Here is a 27,373-nt window from a genome sequence, read left to right as displayed (position 1 = left end):
CTCTCCTTCCTGCACACAGGCCCCAAAGAGCCCCAGACACACCCCTTCTCTTCCCAGGGGAGTCACTCCACCTCTAGTCCCAGGCCCAAAACAGGGCTTTCCTGGGACCTGCCAGGATGCTTTATAGAGTTCTTTCTCTGCATTACTTTATACTCTGCTCCCAAATTCTAGAATGTCTGCTCAGTCTCCCCAAACTTACATCTTTCTTTCCTCAGCCTCCTGAGACTGCCACACCCTGTGTGGACCCTCCCCCTCTGCCCAGTTGTCTGGAAATATCCTCCAGGAAGAAACCCAGGAGGGTCGTGGGCTCATTCAATCAGATGCCAGTTCTGCTCTGCCTATTATCCAACCTCTGAAAACAACAGAGTTCATGTGTTTTGTCCAGTTTTCTGGTTGCTTACAGCAGAATGGCTAGTCCAGTGACTCCATCATGCCCGGAATTGGAAATCTGTTCTATCTTTTATGATATCTTCGGCTGAACTGGACCTTAACCTATTCGTGTTCACTTTTTTCCTTTTTGCTTTTCCTTTGGCCTTTTTCTTTTGTGGCTCCCAAGTTTTTTTTTTTTTTAATTTATCTTGGACCCTCCTCCTCTACTGAAGGATTGAAATAACATTTTCTACATTTCTTTTGGGACTTTCATAATTTTATTTTTACATTTATATTACTGAGCCACCTGGAATTTATTTTTGAGAATATCATGAGGTTGGCATCTACTTTATCTCAAATATCATTAAATCATAGCCCCTCTTTTTCACTTGTTTGAAAAGTCAACTTTTTACAACAGAAATTAAATACATTGTAAATCAACTATATGTCAGTAAAATTATAAAAACCCCAACTTTCTCAAATGCTAAATTCACTTTTTTTAAATTGATGAAATCCACCAATCACCAAGCGCCTCCCACAAACAGATCTAAAAATTTTTGAAAAAAGTTAAAGGGGGACTTGCCCTACTGGATAGCAAAATGTATTATAAAACTATAATAATTAAAGCAATGTGGTTCTCATTAAGGAAAAATAGAGCTCATGGGAATACAATCAATAAACTTGTAGTTACTCATCAACAGATGATGACTTAAGAAGATGTGGTATATATATATAATGGGATATTACTCAGCCATAAAAAAGGATGAAATATTGCCACTTACAGCAACGTGGATGGACTTAGAGAATATTATCCTTAGTGAAGTAAGTCAAAGACAAATGTCACATGATATCAGTTATATGTGGAATCTAAAAAAATGATACAAATGAAGTTATTTACAACACAGAAACAGACTCACAACATAGAAAACAAATTTATGGTTACCAAAGGGGAAAGGTATGGGGGAGGGGTAGATTAGGAATTTGGGATTAACATCTATTTCTACTATATAATATATAATATAGTATATATATATATCTACTATATATATACATATTGGGGCTTTCCAGGTGGTGCAATACTTTGGCCACCTGATGTGAAAGAGCCAGGTCATTGGAAAAGACCCTGATGCTGGGGAAGATTGCAGGCAGGAGGAGAAGGGGACGACAGAGGATAAGATGGTTGGATAGCATCACTGACTCAATGAATATGAGTTTGAGAATGCTCTGGGAGATGGTGAAGGACAGGGAAGCCTGGCATGCTGCAGCCCATGGGGTCACAAAGAGTCAGAAATGACTGAGCCCTGAACAACAGGTGGTACAGTGGTAAAGAATCTGCCTGCCAATGCAGGAGACTCAAGAAACATGTGTTTGATCCTTGGGTCAGGAAGATCCTTTGGAATAGGAAATGGCAACCCACCCCAGTATTCTTGCCTGGAAAATTCCATGGACAGAGGAGCCTGGTGGGCTACAGCCCATGAGGTCACAAAGAGTAGGACATGATTGACTGACTGAGCACACACGCATATATAAAATAGATAAGCAACAAGGACTTACTGTATAACACAGGGAACTCTACTCAATGTTCTATAATAACCTATATGAGAAAAGAGTCTCAAAAAGAACACACACACATGCACACACACACACATGCACACACACACACACGCAGACACGCACACACACCCCTATAACTGAATCACTTTGCTGTACTCCTGAAACCAACATGACATTATAAATCAACTAACCTTCAATATTAACAAACATTAAATGAGAAAGAGAAGAGTTTAACTGGTTCTCCTATTCTTCAGCCTGCCCTGCACCGCTGCATTTAGAGGTACTCAGTACTTTCAGGTGGTGAAGTTACCAGGGTTGTCCTGATGTTTATTCACTCTCCCCACTTCTGCCAGTTAGACTTCCATTTTCTCAGTAGCTCAGATGGTAAAGAAGCTGCCTGCAGTATGAGGTTGGCATCTACTTTGTCTCAAATATCTTTATCTCTTTATCTCTTTTTCACTTGTTTGAAAAATCAACTTTTTACAACAGAAATTGAATACAGCATTGTAAATCAATGATATATCAATAAAATAAAATAAAACCCAACTTTCTCAAGTACTAAATTCACTTTTTTTAAATTGATGAAATCCACCAATCACCAAGCCCCTCCCACAAGCAACGAGGATCAACGATCCCCTGGAGAAGGGAACGGCTACCCGCTCCAGTTTTCTTGCCTGGGGAACCCCATGGACAGAGGAGCCTGGTGGGCTACAGTCCATGGGGTCACGAAGAGAGACGCCACTGAGTGAGCAATAAACACACACACACACACAAGTCAATTACCACTCACCCACCTATTACCAGCTTCCAAGTTTTGTTGAAATTTCTTGCCTGCTGTTGATTTTTCTTTCATTCTCTTTGTCACTATGGGTTTTTCTTATTTTTATTTTTTTTACTGTCATTATAGTAGATTTTCAGAGCAAATAGACATGAATGTGTGCATTGAATCTACCCCTTTCAACTGGAAACTCATATTCTCTAATAAGATATTATGGTATTAAGGAAAGCTACTAATTTTGCATATTTATCATATATAAAACATGTTATTGAATACATAGATAAGAACTCTGGTTCTTATTTTTTCCCCTAGTAAGTTGCATTGGGTTTTATGGATAAACAACATTACTTGCAAGTAATGATAACTGTAATTGTACTTTTCTGGAATTTATACCATAATTCTTTTTCTTTTGTTATTGTATTGGTAAGACCTCCAGAATAATGCTATACAATAGTAGTGATAGCCGGCATGCTTGTCTTGTTCCTGACGTTAATGTGACTCTTTCCAGTTTTGCACTAAGTTGCTTGTCATTGATTTCTGGTAATTACCTTTCATAAAGCAAAGGAAATTTCCTTTAATTCCAAATAACCAGAGATAATCTAAATTAAGAATGAATACAGACTTTTGTCAAATGGGTTTTCAGAATACACCAAAATATTAATAAAAATCTTATCCCTTTACTGTTAGCATAATAAATTACATTAATAATTTCCTAATGGTCAATTGTACTTGCAGATTTTGAATAGAAACTGATTTGGTTATGGTATTATTTTATTATATTGCTAGATTTGATTTCCTGTTGGTTGATTCCTAGGTATTTTGTAGTAATGGCTATATTATGTGTGTGTGTGTGTGTGTGTGCGCGTGTGTGTGTGTGTATAGAGAGATGGGTTTATTGCTTTCTTTACAAGTATTTCTCTTATTTGTTTTAGGGTTTTTCTAGCTTACACAAAGTAAAGTAGAAGCCAGTATTAAATATGTTCCCCTTTCTTAGAATTTACTGAGATTTTCTTTGTGACCCAGTGTATGTTCACAAGTTATAAATGTTCCATAGGCACGTTTATTAGCTTAGGCTTGCAATTTTCATTATTCAGGTATTCTATATCTTCTTTTATGTTTTGTCTACTCAACCTATCACTTTTTCTAAGAGGATTTTAAATCTCTTATGTTTAACATTTCTCTATGACACCATTTTTTCTGATTTCTAATAGCTTTTGCTTTATGTATTTCAATGTTACTTTAATGTCTAAAGATTCATAACCATAATTATGAAGAATTTTACTTTTTATTAATATTCATTCAATCAAGGATTATTTATTGTGCTTATGTTATTCATAGTGCTTCTACCAAGCACATTTTTAGGTTTTGGGGATACAACAGGGAACCAAACGGATAAAAATTCTGGTCCTTTTAGAGCTGTCATTCTAGTAAGGAAGGGAGGAGTGGTGGTCAGGTCATCTGCTCCCTTCTCAGAGCCAGAGGAAGGAGTCCTGCAATGCCTGAAACCTGGATTTGGGGACCTTCTGGAGTGGCATCCAGCCCACCAAGGGTCTGTTGCCTAGAGCTAACAGAACAGGAACAGGTAAACGTGAAGGACTCTTCCCAGCTCCCTCTCCAGGGTCAATTCTCATGTCCAGGAGAGCCCTTTGTCTCCTCTAGAGAAGGTTCTGAAGGCTGGAATTTCCCCGAGAAAGAGAAAGGCAGAGGAATGGAGTTCTCTCTAAGCTGAGTGGAGCCATCTGGGGAGGCAGAGTGACTCTGCAGATGCGCTGGGGAAGTGGTCAGCTCGTCACCACGGGGTGCCTGTCCACCCCGCCGCCCCCGTGGGAACCCTGTGAAGCTGCCACTCAGATGGTCTAGATGGCAGCAGCAGGCTGTGACCGGCAATTACCGCCACCTGGGGTGTGCCCACGGCCTTGTCTCCCAGAGCCATGGTTTCCAGTCCTTCTCTGCATGAGGGCCCAACCTGAGGAGGCTGGGGTCTACACATCGTCATTTAGGGGAAAGCCAGACTCTGGCATGGGAGGAGAAGGCCTGGACTTCTCGGTTGTCATGAAATGACCTTTGAGGCCTGGTTTTCTAGAATAATTTCTCAGTCAGGAGAGAGAATGCATCCTGAAGGAAGACATTACCACCTTTTGAAGATAATGAGGTCACTAGTTTAGAGGAGAATGTATCCCTCCTCATTATAGTTGGAAAATCCAAGTGTCCTCTACCAGCTGATGTCTCAGCCCTTCATGCTCCAGAATTCTTATAACACTTGCCCCACATGCCCAGATCCTGGCCTGGGCCTCGGTCTGACACCCCTGTATGCCTACACCATGCCTCCTGGGGAGACCCTTGCCCTTTGTACTGCTTTCACTTATAAGGACCAGGTATAAATAGCTCCACCTGGATCTGCTACTATTAATAGCAACCTCTGCAGCACCCAGTCAAACAATCCCAGGCACTGTCAATGAAAGCCCCAGGCCTCACGAGAGTCACAGTAGAGTGAGGAGCTCTGGGCTGCTTTTCGGGGTGGTGGTGGTGATTTAGGACAGAACAAGGGGCTGCCACCTGGGCCTAATTAGACTTCCTCCTGCAGGATAAGCCCCGCACAGCAGAGTATTCCCAGCACAACTGTGCCTCTCAGCTCCCCTTACGCTCCCTCAAAGCAGCCTGCCCCCCACTTCCTCTTGCACCTCCCAGAGCCCAACTTGTGTTGCAATCTCACCCTTCTTTGAGCTGACGAGCACTTTCCACTCCCAGCTGTACAGATGCCAGACCAGCAATCTACACCCTTGTCGAGGTGGCCCCTCCCAGCTCCTCATGGCACCTCCACAGCAGGGTCTCTGGACCTCAGGACCCTTCAACCAGCTCTGCTCTTAGCTTCTGCACTCCTCAGAACATCCCTCTGCCTCTGTCACTGAGGATTTGTCTGTATAACAGCCGAGTTTCCAGAAGTTTGTTCCCTCGGGTTCATGAATCATCACTGCTGTTCTTGTAATCACTTCCAAGGGGTTGGGGGTCACCTGAGGCAGGAGAGGTTTGTGGTTATAGATCCAGGCTCTGGGGCTTCCCAGGTGGCGCTAGTGGTAAAGAATCTGCCTGACAATGCAGGAGACATAAAAGATGCGGGTTCAATCCCTGGTTCATGGAAGATTCCCTGGAAGAGGGCATGGCAACCCACTCTAGTATTCTTGCCTGGTGAATCCCATGGACCATTGGGTCACAAAGAGCTGGACACGACTGAAGCGACTTAGCATGCGTGTAGTTTTGCCCCTTTCTAGCTGGAAAAGTCAGTTACCTGATTTTGTGTCTCAATTTCTTCTCCGGTGAATAGGGTCCCTCCCTCTTGAGGCTGTTGTGTGAATTTAGAAAGTTACTGCATATGAGGAACTTAGAATGGTGCATGGGACCTGGATCCCACTGTATAAGCCTTAGCTGTAATTTTTACACCCATGGCCTGATGGACTCCTCACTACAACTCTGAGGAAGCTTCTATTAAAATCTCTGCTTTCTAGATGGCAAGGTGAGGCCTAGAGTTTGGATGACTTGCTCAAAAATCCTAGGAACCCCTGTGCTGCAGAAGCTCTTCTCCTCTGACCATAATGAACCCTCAGGCCCTGCTGAAGTCTCAGCTCTTCCATATGGCCCCACAGGCCCTCAGCTTCCATCTACCCCATTAGCGAGGCTGCCAGGCATCTTTCTGCATCAGGTCAGAGCTCCAGGCTCCTGGCTGTGGCCGAAGCAGAGAAGCACAAACGAGAAAGGCACGAACTGAGAGTCCCTGTGGGGGAATGACCGTGAAGCAGCTTTCTGGGGATGGAGCCTGTGGGCCTGTTCCTCTTCTCTGCTGTTGGTGGAGAAGCACTTCTGACCCACTGTTACCTCTGCTGAGGATGTGGCCAAGATATTAACCTCAGCTCATGCCCAGGGGCTGGAGGTGAGCTGTGGGGCACAGGGAGCAGTAATTCCAGAGAGGAGCAAGACCTGGGTGCTGGTGGGCCAGGTTAATCAGAGGCACTGGGCTGGGCCAGAGGACTTGGGATGGGGGTGGCCGAGACCGTGAGGAGAAAGGATTGCCGCGAAGACAGCAAACCTGAGCTGTAGGCTCATACCTGCCACTGACCAGCAGGATGACCTTGGCTAGTTACTTAGCTTCTCTGGCATTAATTTTCCCATTTATAAGTTCAGTTCAGTTCAGTCACTCAGCTGTGTCCAACTCTTTGTGACCCCATGGACTGCAGCACGCCAGGCCTCTCTGTCTATCACCAACTCCTGGAGTTTACTCAAACTCATGTCCACTGAGTCGGTCATGCCATCCAACCATCTCATCTGCTGTTTTCCCCTTCTCCTCCTGCTTTCAATCTTTCTCAGCATCAGGGTCGTTTCAAATGAGTCAGTTCTTTTCATTAGATGGCCAAAGAATTGGAGTTTCAGTTTCAGCATCAGTCCTTCCAATGAATATTCAGGACTGATTTCCTTTAGGATGGACTGGTTGGATCTCTTTGCAGTCCAAGGGACTCTCAAGAGTCTTCTCCAACACCACAGTTCAAAGGCATCAATTCTTTGGTGCTCAGCATTCTTTATAGTCCAACTCTCACATCTATACATGACTACTGGAAAAACCATAGCTTTGACTAGATGGACCTTTGTTGGCAAAGCAATGTCTCTGCTCTTTAATACGCTATCTAGGTTGGTCATAACCTTTCTTCCAAGGAGCAAGCATCTTTAAATTTCATGGCTGCAGTCACCTTCTGCAGTGATTTTGGAGCCCCCCAAAATAAAGTCTGTCAGTGTTTCCATCACTTCTCCATCTATTTGCCATGAAGTGATGGGACAAGATGCCATGATCTTTGTTTTCTGAATGTTGAGCTTTAAGCCAACTTTTTCACTCTCCACTTTCACTTAAATTAAGAGTCTCCTTAGTTCTTCTTCGCTTTCTTCCATAAGTGTGGTGTCATCTGCAATTTGAGGTTACTGATATTTCTCCCAGCAATCTTGATTCCAGCTTGTGTTTCATCCAGTTCAGCATTTCTCATGATGTACTCTGCATATAAGTTAAATAATCAGGGTGACAATATACAGCCTTGACATACTCCTTTTCCTATTTGGAACCAGTCTGTTGTTCCATGTCCAGTTCTAACCGTTGTTTCCTGACCTGCATACAGATTTCTCAGGAGGCAGGTAATGTGGTCAGGTATTCCCATCTCTTTAATAATTTTCCACAGTTTGTTGTGATCCACACAGTCAAAGGCGTTGGCATAGTTCATAAAGTAGAAGTATATGTTTTTCTGGAACTCTCTTGCTTTTTCGATGATCCAGCGGATGTTGGCAATTTGATCTCTGGTTCCTCTGCCTTTTCTAAATCCAGTTTGAACATCTGGAAGTTCACGGTTCACGTACTGTTGAAGCCTGGCTTGGAGAATTTTGAGCATTACTTTACTAGCATGTGAGATGAGTGCAATTGTGTGGTACTTTGAGCATTCTTTGGCATTGCCTTACTTTGGGACTGGAATGAAAACTGACCTTTTTCAGTCCTGTGGCCACTGCTGAGTTTTCCAAATTTGGTGGCATATATATATTGAGTGCAGCACTTTCACAGCATCAACTTTTAGGATTTGAAATAGCTCAACTGGAATTCCATCACCTCCACTAGCTTTGTTCGTAGCAATGTTTCCTAAGGCCCACTTGACTTCACATTCCAGGATGTCTGGCTCTAGGTGAGTGATCACACCATCATGATTATCTGGGTCATGAAGATCTTTTTTGTATAGTTCTTCTGTGTATTCTTGCCATCACTTAATTTCTTCCGCTTCTGTTAGGTCCATACCATTTCTGCCCTTTATTGAGCCCATTTTTGCATGAAATGTTCCCTTGTTATCTCTAACTTTCTTGAAGAGATCTCTAGTCTTTCCCATTCTATTGTTTTCCTCTATTTCTTTGCATTGATAAGAAAGGAAAGGCTTTCTTATCTCTCCTTGCTGTTCTTTGGAACTCTGCATCAAATGGGTAAATCTTTCCTTTTCTCCCTTGCCTTTCACTTCTCTTCCTTTCACAGCTATTTGTAAGGCCTCCTCAGATCACCATTTTGCCTTTTTTGCATTTCTTTTTCTTGGTGATGGTCTTGATCACTTCCTCCTGTATAATGTCATGAACCTCTGTGACAATAGAACTCTAACAGAGTTCTAATAGACAGAGAACTCTGTCTAGCAGATCTAATCCCTTGAATCTATTTATCACTTCCACTGTATAATTGTAAGGGATTTGATTTAGGTTATACCTGAATGGTCTGGTGGTTTTCCCTACTTTCTTCAATTTAAGTCTGAGCATGGGAGTAAAGTTTAATTCCCAGAAATATGGTGAGATAAAATAATACATACTATGTGATGAATAACATGTAATAATATTAATACACATTAATGTGAAAGTGAATAATATGAAACTCCCAAATTGATTTGGCTAGCAATTCTAGGCAAAGTGAAAGTTGCTTGGTCATGTCCCACTCTTTGTGACCCCATCACCTGCAAGGCTCCTCTGTCCATGGGGATTCTGCAGGCAAGAATCCTGAGTGGGTTGCCATGCCCTCCTCTGGAGGATCTTCCCAACCCAGGGATCGAACCCAGGTCTCCCGCTTTGCAGATGGATTCTTTACCCTCTGAGTCACCAGGGAAGCCCAAGAATACTGGAGTAGGTAGTCTATCCCTTCTCCAGGGGATCTGAGCAACCCAGGAATCAAACCGGGGTCTCCTGCATTGCAGGTAGATTCTTAACCTGCTGAGCAACATGACGGTATGTAGTCTTTGAAACCTTTTAAAATATCATTCTTTGCTTTCCCTTACTAAAGCTGTTGCTAACTGCTATCTCATGTCTTGGCTGAGCTAAGGAGATTAACAGGAACTGTGTTGGAGCCATGATCTAGTTGGTGTGCTGGGGGCTTCGAGCACCCAGGATGGGTGTTCCCGTCAGCTGGGTCCCAGGGTAATAGACAGGCAAAGACTGATGAGGTGAACCTGTTGGGGCAATTTCTCTGTGTCTGGGGGTGGCAGGTAATGTGGACCTTCCTTGCTCCCTTCCCCAGGTGCCTTTCTGCATTGCAGAGTCAGGGAGACCCCAAGCTCCATTTCCCAGAACCCCTTGTACCCATAGTTCTGGTCCGCAGTTAAGATGACTTAGCTAGAAACAGGTGTATGAGACTGGCAGCAGGGAATTGAGGGAGAGCACCCCTCCTTTGATCTGTGCCCGTGGACAAGCCAGGGTAAGGGGACTTGGGGTTTCTTGGCAACAGTGTCCCGGGCCCCTCTCCTGCCTTTGGAGGGTTGAGTGGCAGCTTCAGGGGTGAGGGCTTCCCACTGCCTGGCTGTGGCTTTGGTGGTGTGTCCTTGAACTCAGAGTTCCTCCTGCTTCTCCAGGAGGACTGTGTAAGCACCTAAGTCCCTAAATTAAGCCCCTTGGCATCTGCTTGGAATACCCCGAAGAGATTCTGCCATTAGAAGAGTTTTCTGAACCTTGACTGGGCGCATGGCCTGAGGACTTTGCTACTGTGAGGTTGACCCCTGCTGGATGGCAGTGATGGCAGAAGCCTCAAACGGGACAGCTTCATTTTGGGAAAATGACACCAAAAAGCAATAATGGAGGAGCAATGATTTGGAAGGAACCTAAGTGTTTGAGTGACCATGAGGAGCAGAGATGCCCTGCTTACCTCCACCTTTCACAGTTAGAGGCAAGAGAAATAAACTTTCTTGTTTATTATTGCATGATGGAAAGGTGTCAGCTTCTCAGCTCAAACTAGTTTGCGATTGCTCTCCTTCAGAACAGATGGCTCAGTTGAGGAATCAAACAGCCAAGGGACAGAAAATTATAGTTGGTGTTGATGGAGGGAAGAAGGTCTGAAGGAATAAAGTCTGGGTTTCTTACACTGGGTTCCTGGTCATACCAGCTTGCCTGCCTAAGGGTTTGGCAATAAAATAGAATAATGTCAACAATATGCTTTTTGATGCTAAGGAAAGATAAGTAACTAGGTAAACCAACTCCATTTTAAGCTTCATTCCCACACACTTGGCTCTTGCTGCCTTCTCTCTGTCTCCCAGCAGACAATACCAAATGAACCTAGAACACACACAATTGTTTTCCTTCTTCAAAAAATATATTTAAAAAATTACAAAAGTAATTTCATGCTAGTATGGAAACACAAGCAATATTGAAGATGGGATGCACAGATCAAACTCTCGGTTTCCAGGCCCACTGCTCAGGAGAACTGCAGTTAAGCACTTGGTGTATCCTCTTTTTTCCCTCCTTGCCCTGCCCTTGAAGGCAGTTGCCATGGAGATGGGGCTGAGGAGGTGGTTGATGTGACTAAGAAATTAGTTATATGTGGGAATTGAGCAAATAAGTAACCAGAGTCAAGTTTCTCACTGTTGGAGAAGGGAATTACAAATAAGGAAAGGGGAAAACTAGAGAGAAACCTGTTGGATTGGAATTAGAGGTATTCGTGTGAACTACTACTTTTAAAAGCTGTCTATCCATCTGCATACAGAGATAGACAAAGCTGTATGTTTGTGTATGCTTGTGTTTGCTTGTGTGCATGCTTACATCTATACCTTGTCTCCAAAAACAGCCTAGAAGCAATGACATCCCAAAAGGAATGAGTATCCAAACTTGATTTCTAAACCCCATTTTCCACTAAAAGGAGAATTGATCAATTTCCGGGCAGGGCATGGAAAATTTGAGATGAGCCTGGAATGTGTTGTCTTTTTGGCACAAGTAAGTAAGTGCTGAAAGAATGGTGGAGTCATGCTAAAAGGACAGAGGAGCCAGCTTGAAGGGGCTCCCACAGGCCAAATCTGGGACAATATGAACATTAAAATAAATAGTAATATGAATTACATCTTACTGAATAAAATAGAAATTCATGAGCTCCTGGTGACATTAACAAAATGAATCAGAAACTGGGGAGAAGGGAGAGCTCTTCTCCACAGGAGGCTGGTAATCATTTGGCAATTATCAGAGTGGTGGTCAATTCAGGCAGGAGTCAGTATTGAATGCTAAGGGTATCTCCTCACAAAATATTTATCAACTAAAAGGAAAAAAATGTCAATTAATGTGAAGAAGACTGGCAGACACCCCCTTGACTGGGTGACCATACCACATGCCTCCCGATATGAAGCACTGAGGAAAGTCCAGCATCTTCTCTGTGGAATCCCAGCCATAACGTCAGGACCGGGGCCTGGACATGAGGAAACATTGGACTGACCCCAGTTGAGGGACATCCTACAGATTGAAAGTCTTCTACTCTCTGAAACTGTCAAAGCCATGAAGACAGGACAAGACAAAGAAAACGCTTTAGAAAAAGAATAATGAAAATGATACAATTCATAGAGAGAAGGGGAGTGATGGAGCAAATGTGAAAATAGTTAACAAGTGGAGATCTAGGTGAAGGGGATACAGAACCTTTGTGTTACTGCTCTTGTAACTCATATGTTTCAAAATGAATTTTTTAAAAGTTGTCTGTGCATTCATCAATTTTTTTCCCTGGTAAACGTATATGTGTTCATGTTTATTTGCCTACACATGTAGACATATATGGCTTTCCAGATGGTGCTGGTGGTATAAAGAGCCCGTCTGCCCGTGCAAGAGACTTAAAGAGACGTGATTTCGATCCCTGGGTCGGGAAGATTCCCTGGAGGAGGGCATGACAACCCACTCCAGTATTCTTGCCTGGAGAATCCCAAGGACAGAGGAGCCTGGCGGGCTACAGTCCATAGTGTCGCACAGAGTCAGACACGACTGAAGCGACTTAGCATGCACGCATACATGTATCCAGTAGCTCAGGCCCCGACTCAGATTGGTTAAATCCGAATGTGAGGGACTGATACCCCAGCAGGTACATTTTAAAAAACTTCCCAGGTGACTCCGATATGCAGCCGATTTGCGAGCCAGCGCTGCAATCCAGGCTTCAGGGGAATCACGTGTGGAGTTTGTTAAATTGAGGGTCCCGGAGCCGCTTCCCCGGAGCAGGCAGGCACGCAGGTGCGCAGGGGGATGTTGGCAGGTGCCCGGGGCCCCGCCCCCGAGGGGCCCAGGCGCCCCCGGGGAAGGCCCAGCTGCCCGCCGCCCCCGCTCTCAGCCATGGACGCCGCGCCCGAGCTCCTGAGGGTCCCGCCGGCCGAGCTGCTGGACGACGTGCTGCGGGAGCAGTTCGGGCCGCTGCCCCAGCAGGCCACCATCTGCCGGCTCAAGCGGCTGCCGTCGTCCACCCAGGACGTGCAGTTGGTGCTGGAGCGGCGGCGCGTGGCCAACGCCAAAGAGCGCGAGCGGGTGAGCTCAGGCCGGCCCCGCCGGCTCCCCGCGCCGGAACCCGGCCGCCTTCCTCCAGGCTCCCCCCAGGCCCGCTACCACTTCAGACATTAGGGGGTCCGGGGAGCCCACCCCCCACCTTGGGGGCCCGGAGCGGCTTGGACCTCCCGAGGGCCATCCGGTTCCCCTCCACCCGCGCGGGGCTGGCGCCTCACCTGTGGCCCACCTGGAGTCGAGCAGGAAGCAGGTCTGGGGAGGCCGAGGGGAACCCCGGCCGCTTCAGGAACGCCTCCCGCTGGCAGATGCTTTAAACCCTCGGAGGCGGCAGGGCGCTTACATCTCCCTACCCCCTGCGCTGAGTGGGTGCTCGGGGCCCCCTTTACCCTGCGCCGAAGCCCAAATGGGGCGTGGGACAGGGGACCTAATGGAAGTTACTCTTTTGCTTACTTTCAACGAAGAATTTAAACAACGTCTCGGTGTGCACCCAGGCCCTCACTCAACTCCCAGGCCGGCGACTCAAAGCGGCTATTTTCCAGAGTCTGGCGGGTACGCGGTAAATCATCCACCCGGATGGTCCCGCGGGCGGAGTCGGAGCGCCATCTGCCGGCATTTCCTCCTCAGTATTTCTAGCTAAACTCCGACCCCAAACTTGTCAAATTCGGTCTCCTTTTGTCCTTTGCTGTCTTTGGGTTGCCTGGCTGCAGAGAGGATCTGAGCGGTGGAAGAGGGAGGGCGCACATTCTGACCTGGGACTCGAGGAGGATGCTCTTCGATGCCCTGCTGGGGGTGTTCATGCACTCTCCTGGACCCTTTAGTAACGTAGCTCCAGTCAACCAACTCGGAGCTCTGTTTGGGCTCAGGTGTGAGGAGAAAGAACCTAATGAGTGTAGAAGACTTCAGGGAAAGTTGGGAGCCCTTTATGATAACCCTGTGATCTGATGTGTTGATGTAGTTCTCGAATAAGGTTCTGTTCCTGTATTTGGCATTTTAAGTTGGGCTTTCCCCACTAGGGAGGAATTGCTTTCTGCAGAGAATCGGTCCTGGTGTTATCCACTATTTTAAAACTAATGACCTCATTCTTCTTTATAATGATGAAATTAGTACACCTGGAAGATAGGGAAATGACTAAACAGGGAATGGAAACACCCACAATGCAACTATAACGACCATGAACTGTCATTTTTGTTATATCTTCCTGGTCTTTTTCCTACTTATATTTGTGCATATATATGTGCGTGCTAAGTCGCTTCAGTCGTGTCCAACTCTTTGTGACCCCATGTACTGAAGCCTGTCAGTCTCCTCTGTCCATGGGATTCTCCAGGCAAGAATACTGGAGTGGGTTGCATGCCCTTTTCGAGGGGATCTACCTGACCCAGGTATCAAACCTGGGTCTCTTATATCTCCTGCATTGGGAGGCAGGTTCTTTAGTACTATTGCCACCTGGAAGCATATATATGTATAAAAATAATTTTATAAAATTGTGGTCACTTAGTATATATTTTTGTGCTTTTTTTTTCACTTAACATTATCGAAAGCATTTCCTCAAATTTCTAAGCAGAACAGCTTTTGACTTTATAGTCCAACATATAAATCGACTGCTTATCCAGCTTCCTAGTCTTGGGCATATATGCTTTTTTTTTGCAGCTTTTTACTGGTACAAAGATCTATATCCATGTCTGATAATTGCTTTCCAACAAAACATTAGAAGTGGAATTACTGGGATATAAGCAGTCTTGTGACTTTTGATACAGGTTGCCCAGTTGCTTTCTAGAAAAGTTTATTAATTAATTTGTATCCACTTTTACAGGCTATAGGATGGTTCCCTTCTTCTATCCCAATGCTCGGTATGATAAAACAAAAATGTTACCAGCTTGATACACAAAAAATGGTATCTAATTTCTGCTTTATTTTTTATATTTTTAAGTGGAAGATAATTGCTTTATGATGTTGTGTTGGTTTCTGCTGTAAATCAATATGAATCAGCTATAAGTATACATATATCCCCTCCCTCTTGAGCCTTCCACCCACCTATAATTTCTATTTTAGTCTGTAGTTCTTTGATTATTAAAGTTTGACATTTCATAAGTTTATTGGTTATCGTATTCTGCTGTGAATGGCCTGTGTTCATTGCCCAGTTTGATGTGGGGTAGGAGGGAGCTCTCAATATAAGTGAGTGGTTTCATGGTGTAGAGCCAGTTTTCTTTGAGGGCCTGTGTCCTCTGGCGAGTGATAATCAGGATTCCAGGCCTCCAGAGCCAAGGAATTAGACCCTGAAGATTAAGAATAAAGGGTACTTCATTCTGCCTTTCAAGTCTCCCCAATATGCAGACTCTCTGGACTCTAATACTTGACTGTATCGTCAACTCAGATTGGAGTGAGGTTGAAGAATGGTTGGCATAGTACTTGAATAGACAAATGTTTGTACATTTTACTCATTATCGTCAGGGCAACTTATTGAGGACTTTCTATGTGCTGGGGGATATGTTTGATGTGTAATTATGTTCCTTAACCAGCAGCTACACCACTACAAGGTGAGGATTTTCCACTTTGCAAATAAACCAAGGCTCGGTAATATGAAGTGTCATACAGACTTTTGCAAAGCTAAATGGTAGAGCTGGATTTTAATCCTTAAGTGCTGACTCAGAACTTTTAGCGACTACCCAGACTGCCTCTACTTTGCAGTGGGGCTGCTCTCAGAGGAAGAGGCCCACGTGGACCTCGACACCCTTTCCAGCCCACCCATGCCTGGTGCCAGGTTCATGCCGCTCCCGCTCCCCTTGCCAGGGACTGCACTGTGGAGCGGCAGTGCTTGGGCACGAGCCTGCTCGGCTTCATGGCTCAGACGGGAGCTGCGGAAACGAACCCTCACCACCGCCTTCTGTGGTCTGGGGAGCTGCCTTACAGATTAGCTTCCCGTGTGTCACTGAGCCTTCTTCCTTTCCAGATAAAAAATCTCAACCATGGTCTGGCCAAACTGAAGGCATTGGTGCCGTTTCTTCCCCAAAACAGGAAGCCTAGCAAAGTTGATATCCTCAGAGGTGCAACCGAATACATACAAGTTCTCACTGATGTTTTGGAAGAAGCCAAAGACTCTGAGGTAAAGGTTTTAAGAAGTTAGAACAATGACACTCACCGTTTTATTGAGCTCTTTCTAGGTGCAGGCCAACTTCTGCGTCTGTGCTAGTTGGTTTATACAATCCTCCGACCTAGTACGGATGCTGCTTTTACCGAGGAAGAAACCAAAATACAGGTAAAGGTCCCACAGCTAAGGAATGTCAGGACTGGAGTCTGAATCTAGGTCTGTGTGAGCTTTGGAGTCAAGTTCTGACCATCTGTATCCTTACCTCCTGTCACTGTCCAGAGCCTCTAGCTCTGAATTGCTTAGCCTTTGATAGGATTTTGATAGTAGGGACATGAAAGGAGGGTCCCTAAAGCCACGCTGTGGCAATGCTGTTCTTCAGCAGAACACACATCAGACAGGAAGAGGGGTGTCCCTTGGGAGAGGCCCTCCCTGGGGGTCAACCCTGCTGGAGAGCTCATTGATCTCCTTTGATGCCAATCTCATGGGATTTTGTGACCATTCAGTGGGACTACATAGGTGAACCTATTTTGTAAACTGAAGCACTGTAATGTCACCACGATTATTGGGACACATAGCTCAAGGGTCTCCATCAGTGGAAGGTGCAAACTGGATTCATGAGCTCATTCCATGGAAAGGCAAATTTGGAATGCTTGAAAATGTATTCCTTATCAGAGGAGGTAAGATATGAAGAGAGAAAAGGCCTTAGAAATGAGCCCTAAGGAACAGGAGGAGGAGGGGCTTATCAGAGAGGGGCAGACGGAGAAGCAAGATGGGGCCCTACAATCAGGGAGGGGGAATCTTGGGGATCCAAGTGTGGGAAGTTGTGCGTGGAGCTATAGGTGGGGCTGGGAAGACAACCAGGCGCAGCACGTGAAGGACAGGAGTGGGCTGGAGGCCAGCCTTTGGTGGGTGATGGAATGTTATTGGTAAATATCTGAAATCCAAACAGAGGGAAGTGGCAAGCTTCAAGTCCATTCAATCTGAAAGTCTGAGACTGGAAAGAGGCTCAAAAGGATGGAAGAACAATAACAATTGTTAGATCAATGAAGGTCTTTTCTAATTAGCAATGCGATCCTGTTTAGGGATTGAAGAGGACAGATAGCAGAGAGAGAGAAATATACTCAGGGACAGAAACAGACAAATGCTTAGTGGTACATTTTGGTTTCTTCCTCTTGTCTGCTAGTCCTATTTAAGTGACAACTGGGAGGATACATTCTGCATTGGTAGGGGGGATGGGTTGTCCTAATGGACAAATTGGATGGCTGGGTTGTAGAGTGGTTGCAGTATTTGCACAGATGCAGACAGCTACATTAGTTTTTCCTTGCACGTGAATCGCTTAACAGAAGTGCTTTGTGTGGTGTTACATAAAATACAGAATCTGTTCCATGCTGTAATCTTTTTAATGTAGTTTCCAATCACACAACATTTTAAGGTTATAGCAGAACAGAAACCAGTCTGCTGAGCAATGATCTTTCTTTCCATAATAACTTCAACATTGCTCTCATCACTTAAATAAAATTTCATAGGTTAAAACTTTGAAATATATTGGCTTAAATAGTCAAAATCTGTTCTATTATACTGTTTGACAACTAAATATGGTTTCTAGAAACGAGACCCAGATCATCAGAGCTATAGCAGCAGTACTTCTGAGCCACATACTTCCTCAGCTAGACAGCTATCCAGAGACATTATACAACATGCCGGCTGTGCTGTGGGCTTGAAGAATGAGAAGGAAGGGTCCTGGGCAGATGGTGGCAGTGGTGAGTTGGCACATACTTGTCGCCAGAGGGCAGTGTCTACGATGGGAATTCTCTCCCCAACCAGGAGTCTGCTAAAGTGTTTGTTCTTGAATAGTTATGTTGATATCCAAAAACTCATAAGACATCCCTTGGGCATGAGGTATTTTCCATGTTAAAACATGATGGAAACAAGATCACTGTGTGAAAGCACCTAGGTGGGCAGGTGAGTTTGCTAGTTTGAAAGATCTATTATGTTCCCAAGTTCATTGGAAAGCAATTTAAGGGGAAGGCAGCTCCTCCAGAATCACCCTGTAGAGACCTAAGCTTAATTTTTTATGACTCTGATTAATATGTCAAAAGGTTTTCTGGATTCTGAGGTCTCCAGAAAAAGAAATAAGTATCTTGCCCTTCATAAAGCTGCATGGTGATCCCGTGTACACACGTGCACACTCAGAGGCACATTTGTTTTTAAGTTGACCTTGTTGCAAGACAGTTTTCCATAATAACAAAGGAGTTTATTGAAACATTATGGCTTATTACTTTGCCAAACTAAGGAAACTGTTGGAAGGAGCAGCCTGCTTTTCTCCAAATCTAGGAAGTGGAGGTTTTGCTCTTGTGTCTCAGTGTTACATAGATGAGATCCCTTATTCCATTATTGCTACTGAAACTAGAAAGGCTTGCAGAAATCTGGAACTAAGCAAGTTGCTTAGTGTGGTATAAGGAACAGTGGGGGCTATGGAGTAACAAATGATGCTTGGTCGTGGGAGCTGGTTTAGGAGAGCAGTTGAGTGGTGGCTCTGGGGACAGAATGCTGAGGTTCAAACCCTGGTTTTAGCACTTGTTAGTGTGACCTTGAGTGAGTTGCTGAAGTTTTCCAACCCTCAATTTCCCCATCTGTAGAATGGGAATGATAATTATACCTATGTAAGGTACCCACTCCAGTGTTCTTGCCTGGAGAATCCCAGGGACGGGGGAGCCTGGTGGGCTGCCGTTTAAGGGATCGCACAGAGTCGGACATGACTGAAGCGACTTAGCAGCAGCAGCAAGGTACCTGTGAGATTCAAATGACATCATGTCAATGGAGTATCTAGCATAGTACCTGGCATGTCAGCGTTTACTTGGACTTCATGAAGTCGGCTTGCCTCACCATGAGTCATCAGTATTGACGGGTGAGCAGTCAACAGTGGGCCCCAGGCATCGCCACTCTGTAACAAGTGGTCTGGGTTTCCTCATGTGGCCATCACCAGTGCTTCACTCTGGTTTGAGGTCTGGCAGACTTTCTGCTGATTGGCTGGCCTCATTTCTGATCCGATTACTGTTTTCTAAGGATTCTACTTGTGCACATGCTCAGTCTAGATTTTCCAGTTCTGGCCACTTGAGATTTAAAACTTCCCCTCTCCCATCAACTTTTAGGAAGACAGAATTCCTCTTGCTACTCTATGAGCTGATAGGGAATGACTAAGAACAAAGGAAAGAGTGAACAGAAGCTTGAACCCGACTGCCTAAGTGAATAACAGTAACGCGTCCACAAATGTGGTTTGCGTGCGTTAGGTGCTAAGGCAAGAATCCTGCTTGCATTTAATCTTCACTGGTCCTTATCAGGTAGGCATCACCGAGTCATTCTCATGGTGAGATACCTGACTGGCTGGTCCTTCCTGCTAGTCGCCTTGGGCCTGGTACAGAGCAGGCCTGTGTGCCCTGCATTGCAAGGTGGATTCTTAACTCTGGCCCACCAGGGAAATCACATCACCATCATCCTTTGATCACTTCCTTTCTGGCAAGAGATGGTCCAAGCTCAAGCATCTTGTACTTTTCCAGCCCCAGCCTTGGAATCAACCTTTTATCAAGGACGTCCAATGGGTTAGCTCACCTCCCACCTCCTGCCCTCTCTATGTCATCTCCTCCCTCTGTGGCTCCTCTCCTTGGGTTTTAGCACCTAAAGTTGGTTTGCTAGAGCTGCAAAGCACGTAGACCAAGTGGCTTAAACAGCACACATTTGTTTCTTACAGTTCTGGAGGCTAGAAGTCTTACAGTTGAGGTGTTGGTGAGCTTGTTTTCTTCCGGCCTCTCTCCTTGGCTGGAGATGGCCTTGCCTCAGTGTGGGCTTACCCCTGGTGTCTATGTGTCCAAATTTCCTCCTCTTATAAGGACACCAGTCAGATTGGATTAGGGCCCACCCTAATGGCCTCTTTTTAGCTTAATCACCTCTTTAAAGGTCCTAAGTCCAAATACAGTCCCAGGTACTGGGGGCTGGGACTTCCACATGCGTTTTGGGGGCCACGGTTCAGCCCCTAACAGCTGACAGGCTGCCCCTCCACAGGAAACCTCTCCAGGAGGGACAGAGATAAAGGGGCCGAGGAACAAAGCTCAGGTCGGCCTTGATTTCCCAAAGAATCCTCATCAGGGAGTATTCTGGTTTACCTGAAAGGGCAACTGTTAATACATAGGTTTCAGGGTCCAGTCAGATACCCTAACTGGAGACATGGGGACAGCCATTGTGGCTCACTGGACTGAAATGTCCATGTCTAGAGGGGCTTAGGAACTGGGAGGCAGGTCTCCTCCAACTTCAGTCTGCAGAAGCAGCACCCGTTTTTCCACTCTTGGAGAGGATCTCTGAGGAGTGGAATCTGGTGCTGGCAGAGATCAGCACTTGGGGAGACTTGGGGGCTGGGGTTGGAAGAAGCTGTGCAAGATGAACAACATTCTTGAGGCCAGAGCACTAGTGAGGCACACAATCTGCTGATGGCAGGCAGGGAGGAGGAGAGCTGCTCAGGCCAGAGCAGGTTCACTGGGGACTGAATCAGCAAGTGCTTGTGTGTGTGGACAGAGCAGACATGGCCATGTGAAGCCACAGCGTCTGGCCTAGGGAGGGAGAGGCATTAATGTCAAGGTTCAGGGGAGGCTTGTTTAAACTGGGCTTTCAAGGTATAGGATTTTACTGTTTGGGGATTAGACTGGGTGGCATGATGTTCACTAATGACGTTTATCTCTTCTATTTGTCTCTGTGGCTTAGGCATTTCACATCAGGCAAAGCTCTGAATGTTGCTCAGCATTTCCTGTAATCCTGTAGAGACTGTGTCCCTGGACAAAGTCCACCCTCAGTGCTGAAGTGAGACACCAGTTGTGCTGGGGTCTGAGGGGCTCTGGAAAGGGATACATGTGTGAACATAAGTGCCTGTTGTGGGATCTGGATGTGCCACCATCCTACACATCTCAATTTTGGTCTGTCATAGGAGCAGTCCTTCGAAAGAGTTTGTGAAAGAAAGAAGCCTGGTGGGTGGTAGATTTCCTCGAACCGGGCCGCCGCCCCCCACACCACAGGTTGTGGTAATCTGTGTGTGAAATTAACCCCTGGGGACATTTCTTCTACTCGCAATTTAAGCTCTGCAATCAGATGGTCTGGCTAGTTGGGATGAATTTATTAGCATCCTGGGAAGGCCTTGAAGTGTCTATTGTTCTATCTTCCATCTCATGTTTTCCCCAGGTAGTGGTGACGTGTGGTAGCAAAGATTCCATACAGCACCACAGCAGTGGGGATAGAGGGCAGGAGGCTCTGGGATCTTCCCCAGTATTCACTGGTGTCCTAGTGTGCATATGCAGATGAGTTTAGTCAGCAGAATATTTTAAAAGATCGAACCTCCCTTTTGATGGGGTGGGTGCTCCTTGGTTTGTTAGTCCCCACCCCCTCTTCCTGCATCTCCATGTAGGCATTTAAGTTTTGCAGACCAGGGGCACTGAGCTCAGAAGGAAAGCTGCCCAAGTGGTTGCATTTGGCTCTGGGATGCTATTGTTTTCTAAACTTCGGAGGTTTAGGGGTTGGTAGTAGTAAAGAACCTGCCTGCCAATGCAGGAGATAGAAGAGATGTGGGTTTGATCCCTGGGATGGGAAGATAACCCTGGAGGAAGGCATGGCAACCCACTCCAGTATTCTTGCCTGGAGAATCCCTTGTACAGAGGTGCCTGGTGTGCTATGGTCCATAGGGTTGCAGAGTCAGACACGACTGAAGTGACTTAGCACGCACACGTGCTCTAATGATATGAATGCTAGTCATTCTCTCCGGAACTTTGGTAAGGTGAGATGTAGCATGTAGGACAGCGTCCATCTAACTTTGGAGTCATGCCACCTCTGTTGGAGTGGTCCCCAGGCTTCAGCTACTGAGGAAGAGATCCAACCAGAACCTGGGAAGACTGTCTTATTTTTAAACTAATTTTTACTGGAGTATAGTTGCTTTACAACTTTGTGTTAGATGTTACTGTGTGGAGCCAGCCATACGTATCCATACATCCCCTTCTGGACTTCCTTCCCATTCAGGTTACCACAGTGCATTAAGTTGAGTTCCCTGTGCTACACAGTGTCTTATTCCCAAGGAAGACTCTTTAAAAATTTTTTTTAAAAATTTTAATTGGAGGATAACTACTTTACAACACTGTGGTGGCTTTTGCCATGCGTATTGACATGAATCAGCCACGGGTGCACACGTGTCCCCCCCATCCTGAACCCCCCTCCCTCACCCCTCCCCACCCCACCCCTCTGGGTTGTCCCAGAGCACCGGCTTTAAGTGCCCTGCTTCATGCATTGAACTTGCACTGGTCATCTATTTCACATATGGTAATATACATGTTTCAATGCTATTCTCTCAAATCATCCCACTCTTGCCTTCTCCCACAGAGTCCAAAAGTCTGTTCTCTACATCTGTGTCTCTTTTGCTGCCTTGCATGTAGGATCATTGTTACCGTCTTTCTAAATTCCATATATATGCATTAATATGCTTTATTTTTTTGTTTTTCTTTCTGACTTACTTCACTCTGTATAATAGGCTTCAGTTTCATCCACCTCATTAGAACTGACTCAAATGCATTCTTTTTTATAGCTGAGTAATATTCTATTGTATGTATGTACCACAACTTCCTTATCCATTCATCTGCTGATGGACTTGTGGGTTGATTCCATATCCTAGCTATTATTGTAAACAGTGCTGCAGTGAACATTGGGGTATATGTATCTTTTTCAATTCTGGTTTCCATGGAAGACTTTTAAGGCCCAATCTGATCAGGTAAGAAGAAAATATTACAGGGATGACATAGTCTCATTTCTTTATGAAAATAAGAGAGGGAGATGTCTTTTGTTGGAAATTGGATTTTTCCGTGGGGACAAAAGATTGAATCAGTCATGGCAGCAGGTTTTGTCTGTGTGTGTGCAGGTGAGCATGTGGACGTGAAGCCTGGTGTGTTTGAGGAGATCTCTAGCTGCTATGTGCCTCTGAGTCTGTCAGTAAGCTTAGCATTTTCTGATAAAGCCAGTAATTTCTGTTTCTCTGACATATCGTGGGCATGGTGGTTAAATTAAGGTAATTTCTTATCTATTATGAACTTCTTGAGGGATTATTTATATGAGTTTTTTCTAATTTTTTTTTTGGCTGCGCTGGGTCTTAGTTGCGGTATGTGGGATCTTTTGTTAACTGTGGCATGTGAACTTCTTAGTTGCAGCCAATGGGATCTAGTTCCCTGACCAGGGATCGAACCCAGCCCCCAGCATTGGGAGTGTGGATTCTTAGCCACTGGACTGCCAGGGAAATCTCATTTATATGAGTTTTATGAAAGGTCCATCTCATTGATCCCACATGAATGTGGGAGACAATGACAAGAATTGGATGGAAGGGTCTCTCAAAGACCCTTTGCTGAGAGGGTCCTGAGAGGCAGAGCTTCTCTGACCTGCTGTGGGACCTCCCAGGGTCAGCTCTGGGTCAGCAGAAAGCCACCAAATGCTCAGCCCCTGACCACATGAGCCAGCCCCTGAGGGAGGTCAGTGGATCCTTCCACCCGCCACCTTGTCCCTGTTCTAACCCTGGGCTCTGCAGAGCACATCAGGGATAAAACGGACTCCAGGGACACGGTGTTCATGGCAGATCTGCTAGCAGGAGGGAAAAGGGGTTAGAAATACAACACAAATATTTTTCGGGACTCTTCAGTCCTCTTTGGCTCATTCTCTTCCTTTTTGGAAGAGTTTTCCCTCCAGGAATTGTCCTTGCGGCAGCTCTTGCCTAGAAGACAGGCCTGGATGCCTGCCTCCCTGGGGTGCTCTGAGGTGAGAGGAACCATGGGGCAGAGTCCCCCAAGCATCATGCTGCTCGGGCCAGGTGCCCAAGGGAGGAGACATGGGGCTTAGTGGCCAAAGCCCTGCTCACTCTAAAGAGCTTCGTTTACTGGAAGAATCATCTGTATGGCTCTCCCTCAGACATGAGACAGTGAGGCTGTCTTCTGAACAAGACTGGATTCTGGTCTTGGGGTCCTGGCTGGACTTTCACTCACTGAAGTGGTATAAGTGATTAGAGCAGTTTAGATGGGCAGAAAGGCCACTTTACTTCCTACACTGGTCTCCACTTGCTCTTGGGAACCCATTAAGACCCTTATCACTCAAGTGGTGGGAAAGCTCTTTTTCTTGCTCTGTGAAGGTCTGTCTTCTTTGAGTAAATACAGAATCAGTTCGGTGTTCGGAATGTCCCCTCTGGGGACTCCTGTACCTCTTGCGCCGTCTGCCTCCTCCCTGTCCCCCGGTACAGTGAGGAGGGTACCGCGTGGAGCTGCAATGGGGGCGCTCGTGTGTGTCTCTCCACCTCTGACCCATCTAATCCTCTGGCCCTGGTCTTGGGTGTGGTTGGGCTGACATTGGCTGTGGGTGTCCATGGCCCCCCTGTGGTTTCTTTTCTCTAAGCCACGCCATTCAGAACCCAGGCCTCTTTCGTCCTCCGGGCCTTCCTACTCCCAGACGGGCTATGTGGCTGCCCTCAGGTCTGTGGTCCTGAAGATGCCCCTCAGCCAGTGCTCACCCACTCCTCTGAGAGGCTGTATCCTGAGAAGTGGGTACAGATCCTTGCTTTCTTCAGACTCTACTTTGCCTCTGGAACTGTCCCCCATCCCTGGGTCAAAGCCCAGGATGGCATAGTACAGGGGCCCTTCCCGGGGATCAGGCGGCTTCCACATGCTGACCCACCCCTCCTCCTGTTTCAGTTTCATCTCCACTTTCGGTTGTAGGAAGTCTTCCCGCATCATATCTTGCCGCCTCTCTGCTCTGTGACTGCTGGGTGAGCAGCCAGCTGAGCTCTGCCCACCAGACCTGTCCCCTTGAACAAAGTTGGCCTCTTCCCAACAAGAGCCTTGCTTTTCAGACTATTGTGAAGCTTGGAACTGAACTCTCAGAAGCTCAGTGAGTGAGGACTTCTGGTCTGGTGTCTATTTACTTCTCCCCTCCCCATCACCCCACTCCCCAGCCTTGACTCAGTGGGGAAGGAAGAGTACATCAGAAAATGTGTCAGATTATAGAGCGATGCAACCAACAGCAGGAGGACACCTGCCTTGTTAAAGTTGCTGATCGGCAGGCTGGGTTTTATTCCTCAGACTACCCTCTTCTTGGACCTTCCAACTCCTTAACTTAGATGGGCCCAACATTTTTAAGTGAACTGTGACAATAAACATCAATAAACTTCAAGTTTTTGTATTCCAATACTTAAATATTACATTCCTGGAATTTTCCAGCTAACTTAAAGAAACTAAGACAATAAGCTATAATATGCTGAACTGTAGGCTGATAAAATGAAATTATCCTTTAACCCTCTAGGTGAACACAGTAATCCATGAATTTGTCTTCTAGGTTTAGAACATTCTGGTTGCGTAAAAAGTTAAAAGTTTTAAAAATAAAACTTCTAAAGCTAAATTTGAACTCAAGAAAGTTGATGACATGTATCATGGAAAGACTTGCTCAAGATCAGAAAAAATTGATACTTATTTTGTGCCAGGCACTATTCCTGGCGGTTTATACCTAATAACCTGTTTAATTTTCATAACCACCCTGTGAGGTACAAACAGCTATGTCCATTTTATATGTCATGAAACTAAGAAATGAAGTTAAGTCACCCTGTATCCAGTGAGTGGACAAAGGGTTGGGGTGTGAGATGTGGGAAATAGTCTTAAACCTTTTAATGGCCTTTCATGCTAACAAAGATCACCCTTTAATTGTAAATAAGTGGGCTAGGAAGTAAATAAATGCTTTTTTAAAGCTAAATTAAAGTCTTTGATTACAGTATTTCATACTAATATACTTTTGGGTTTCAGTTTCTGAACTGTCGGACCACAATTTGAGTGTCTTTATTTTTTTAACTCATGGATGTAAGTTGAGACTTCAGAAATTGAGAAGACCAAGGTTATCTTACTATCTTAAGCCACAGATAGAAGTATACTATTGATACTCTGCTTGCAAAATTTTCCCTATGAATTAATAAATTATCATAAGGTGTATAACATTGTACATATTTTTTATTATTCTATCATTGACATGTTAGAGGTTACCATGAAGTCTTTACAACAAGTTTTAATGGTCCATTAAATTATCCATGGGATAATTTTCTAATTGTTGGACATCTGTTTTTGGTTTTTTGTTCTCAACCTGATGTGTTTAGTTCTTTTTGTATTTTGTTTTGTTTTTAGGATAGATTCCCCATAGAACTGAGTCACAGGTAGGTATAATCTTGCCAATTAATAATATCGCCAGCTTATAAAAGTGCTGAGTCTGTAATATCCTTGCCAACAGTGAGATTGATTAAAATGATAGAATTTTAATGCGCAAAAAATGCAATCTTTAAATTTAAACATCTTTGATGACTAGTTAATTTTTATCTTCTTATTTGTCTCTGAACTGTTTCTATCTTTTGACCATTTACAATGAGCTCTCTTCTGTTTCAGGTTCCTTCAAGTATGAGAAGTGAAAAGGCTGGCCCAGGGCTACCTTCTACAGACGAATAAATACAGTCGTAAAAGTTTTAGAGTCTCTTTTTCTTAAAAAATTGTCATAATTCAAAGAGCAGCAATTACCCTTTAAATGTCCTTGACTGTCACAGAGCCACTTGACTCTCCTTTCTCAGTTCCCTTCCCCCAGCTAAGGCCGTATGGCCCCTCTGTGCAGGTTAGACACACAAGCGCCTGGAACACAAAGGCAGACTTCGTAGCGACTGCTCAACAGAGACCTAGCGCGTAATGAATGGGTCTCTTCTCCACACTTCCCTTATGATAGCTTGTTCTCATGATGATTCTGCAGGATGGGCACGATGATCGTGCTTTACAGATGGGGAAACTGAGGCACAAAAAGTGGACAGTCCACGAAGGCTGCCATAACACAGACCACAGGCTGGGTGGCTTAGTGGAAACTTATTTCTCACACTTCTGGGAGCTGGGAAGACCAAGATCAAAGCCTAAAGGGTTTAGTTTGCTTTCCCTGGCTTGCTGACAGTTGCTTTCTCTCTGTGTCCTCACAAGGTGGAGAGAGCACTCAGGCTCTGGTCTCTTTTCCTCTCATGAGAACACCAATCCTATCAGATTAAGGCCCCACCCTTTTTTTTTTTTTTTTACAAAATTTATTTTTAATTGGAGGATAGTTGCTTTGCAATGAAGACCCCACCGTTACAACCTCATTTAACCTTAATGATCTAAAAGCCCTGTCTCTGAGTACAGTCACGGTGAAGAGGATGAATTTTGGTCATTCTTCCATGACATGCTTTCTGGAGTGAAGAACACTCCCAGAGG

At 45.2% G+C, this 27,373-nt stretch overlaps 1 protein-coding gene across 1 annotated transcript; it reads left to right on the top strand.

The window, feature by feature from the left end:
• The first annotated feature begins 12,724 nt into the window (after positions 1 to 12,724).
• Positions 12,725 to 26,591, top strand: FIGLA (folliculogenesis specific bHLH transcription factor). Its single transcript, XM_061156314.1, has 4 exons — positions 12,725 to 13,000; positions 15,924 to 16,076; positions 17,668 to 17,821; positions 26,537 to 26,591. Exons 1-4 carry the CDS (start codon positions 12,725 to 12,727, stop codon positions 26,557 to 26,559), a joined length of 606 nt encoding a protein of 201 aa, XP_061012297.1. The 3' UTR covers positions 26,560 to 26,591.
• The last annotated feature ends 782 nt before the right edge of the window (positions 26,592 to 27,373 follow it).

This window comes from Dama dama, chromosome 11 (genome assembly GCF_033118175.1).
Source record: "Dama dama isolate Ldn47 chromosome 11, ASM3311817v1, whole genome shotgun sequence".
Lineage (NCBI taxonomy): Eukaryota > Metazoa > Chordata > Mammalia > Artiodactyla > Cervidae > Dama > Dama dama.
The sequence above is the reverse complement of the archived record's forward strand: the minus strand, read 5'-3'. Positions and strand labels throughout refer to the sequence as shown.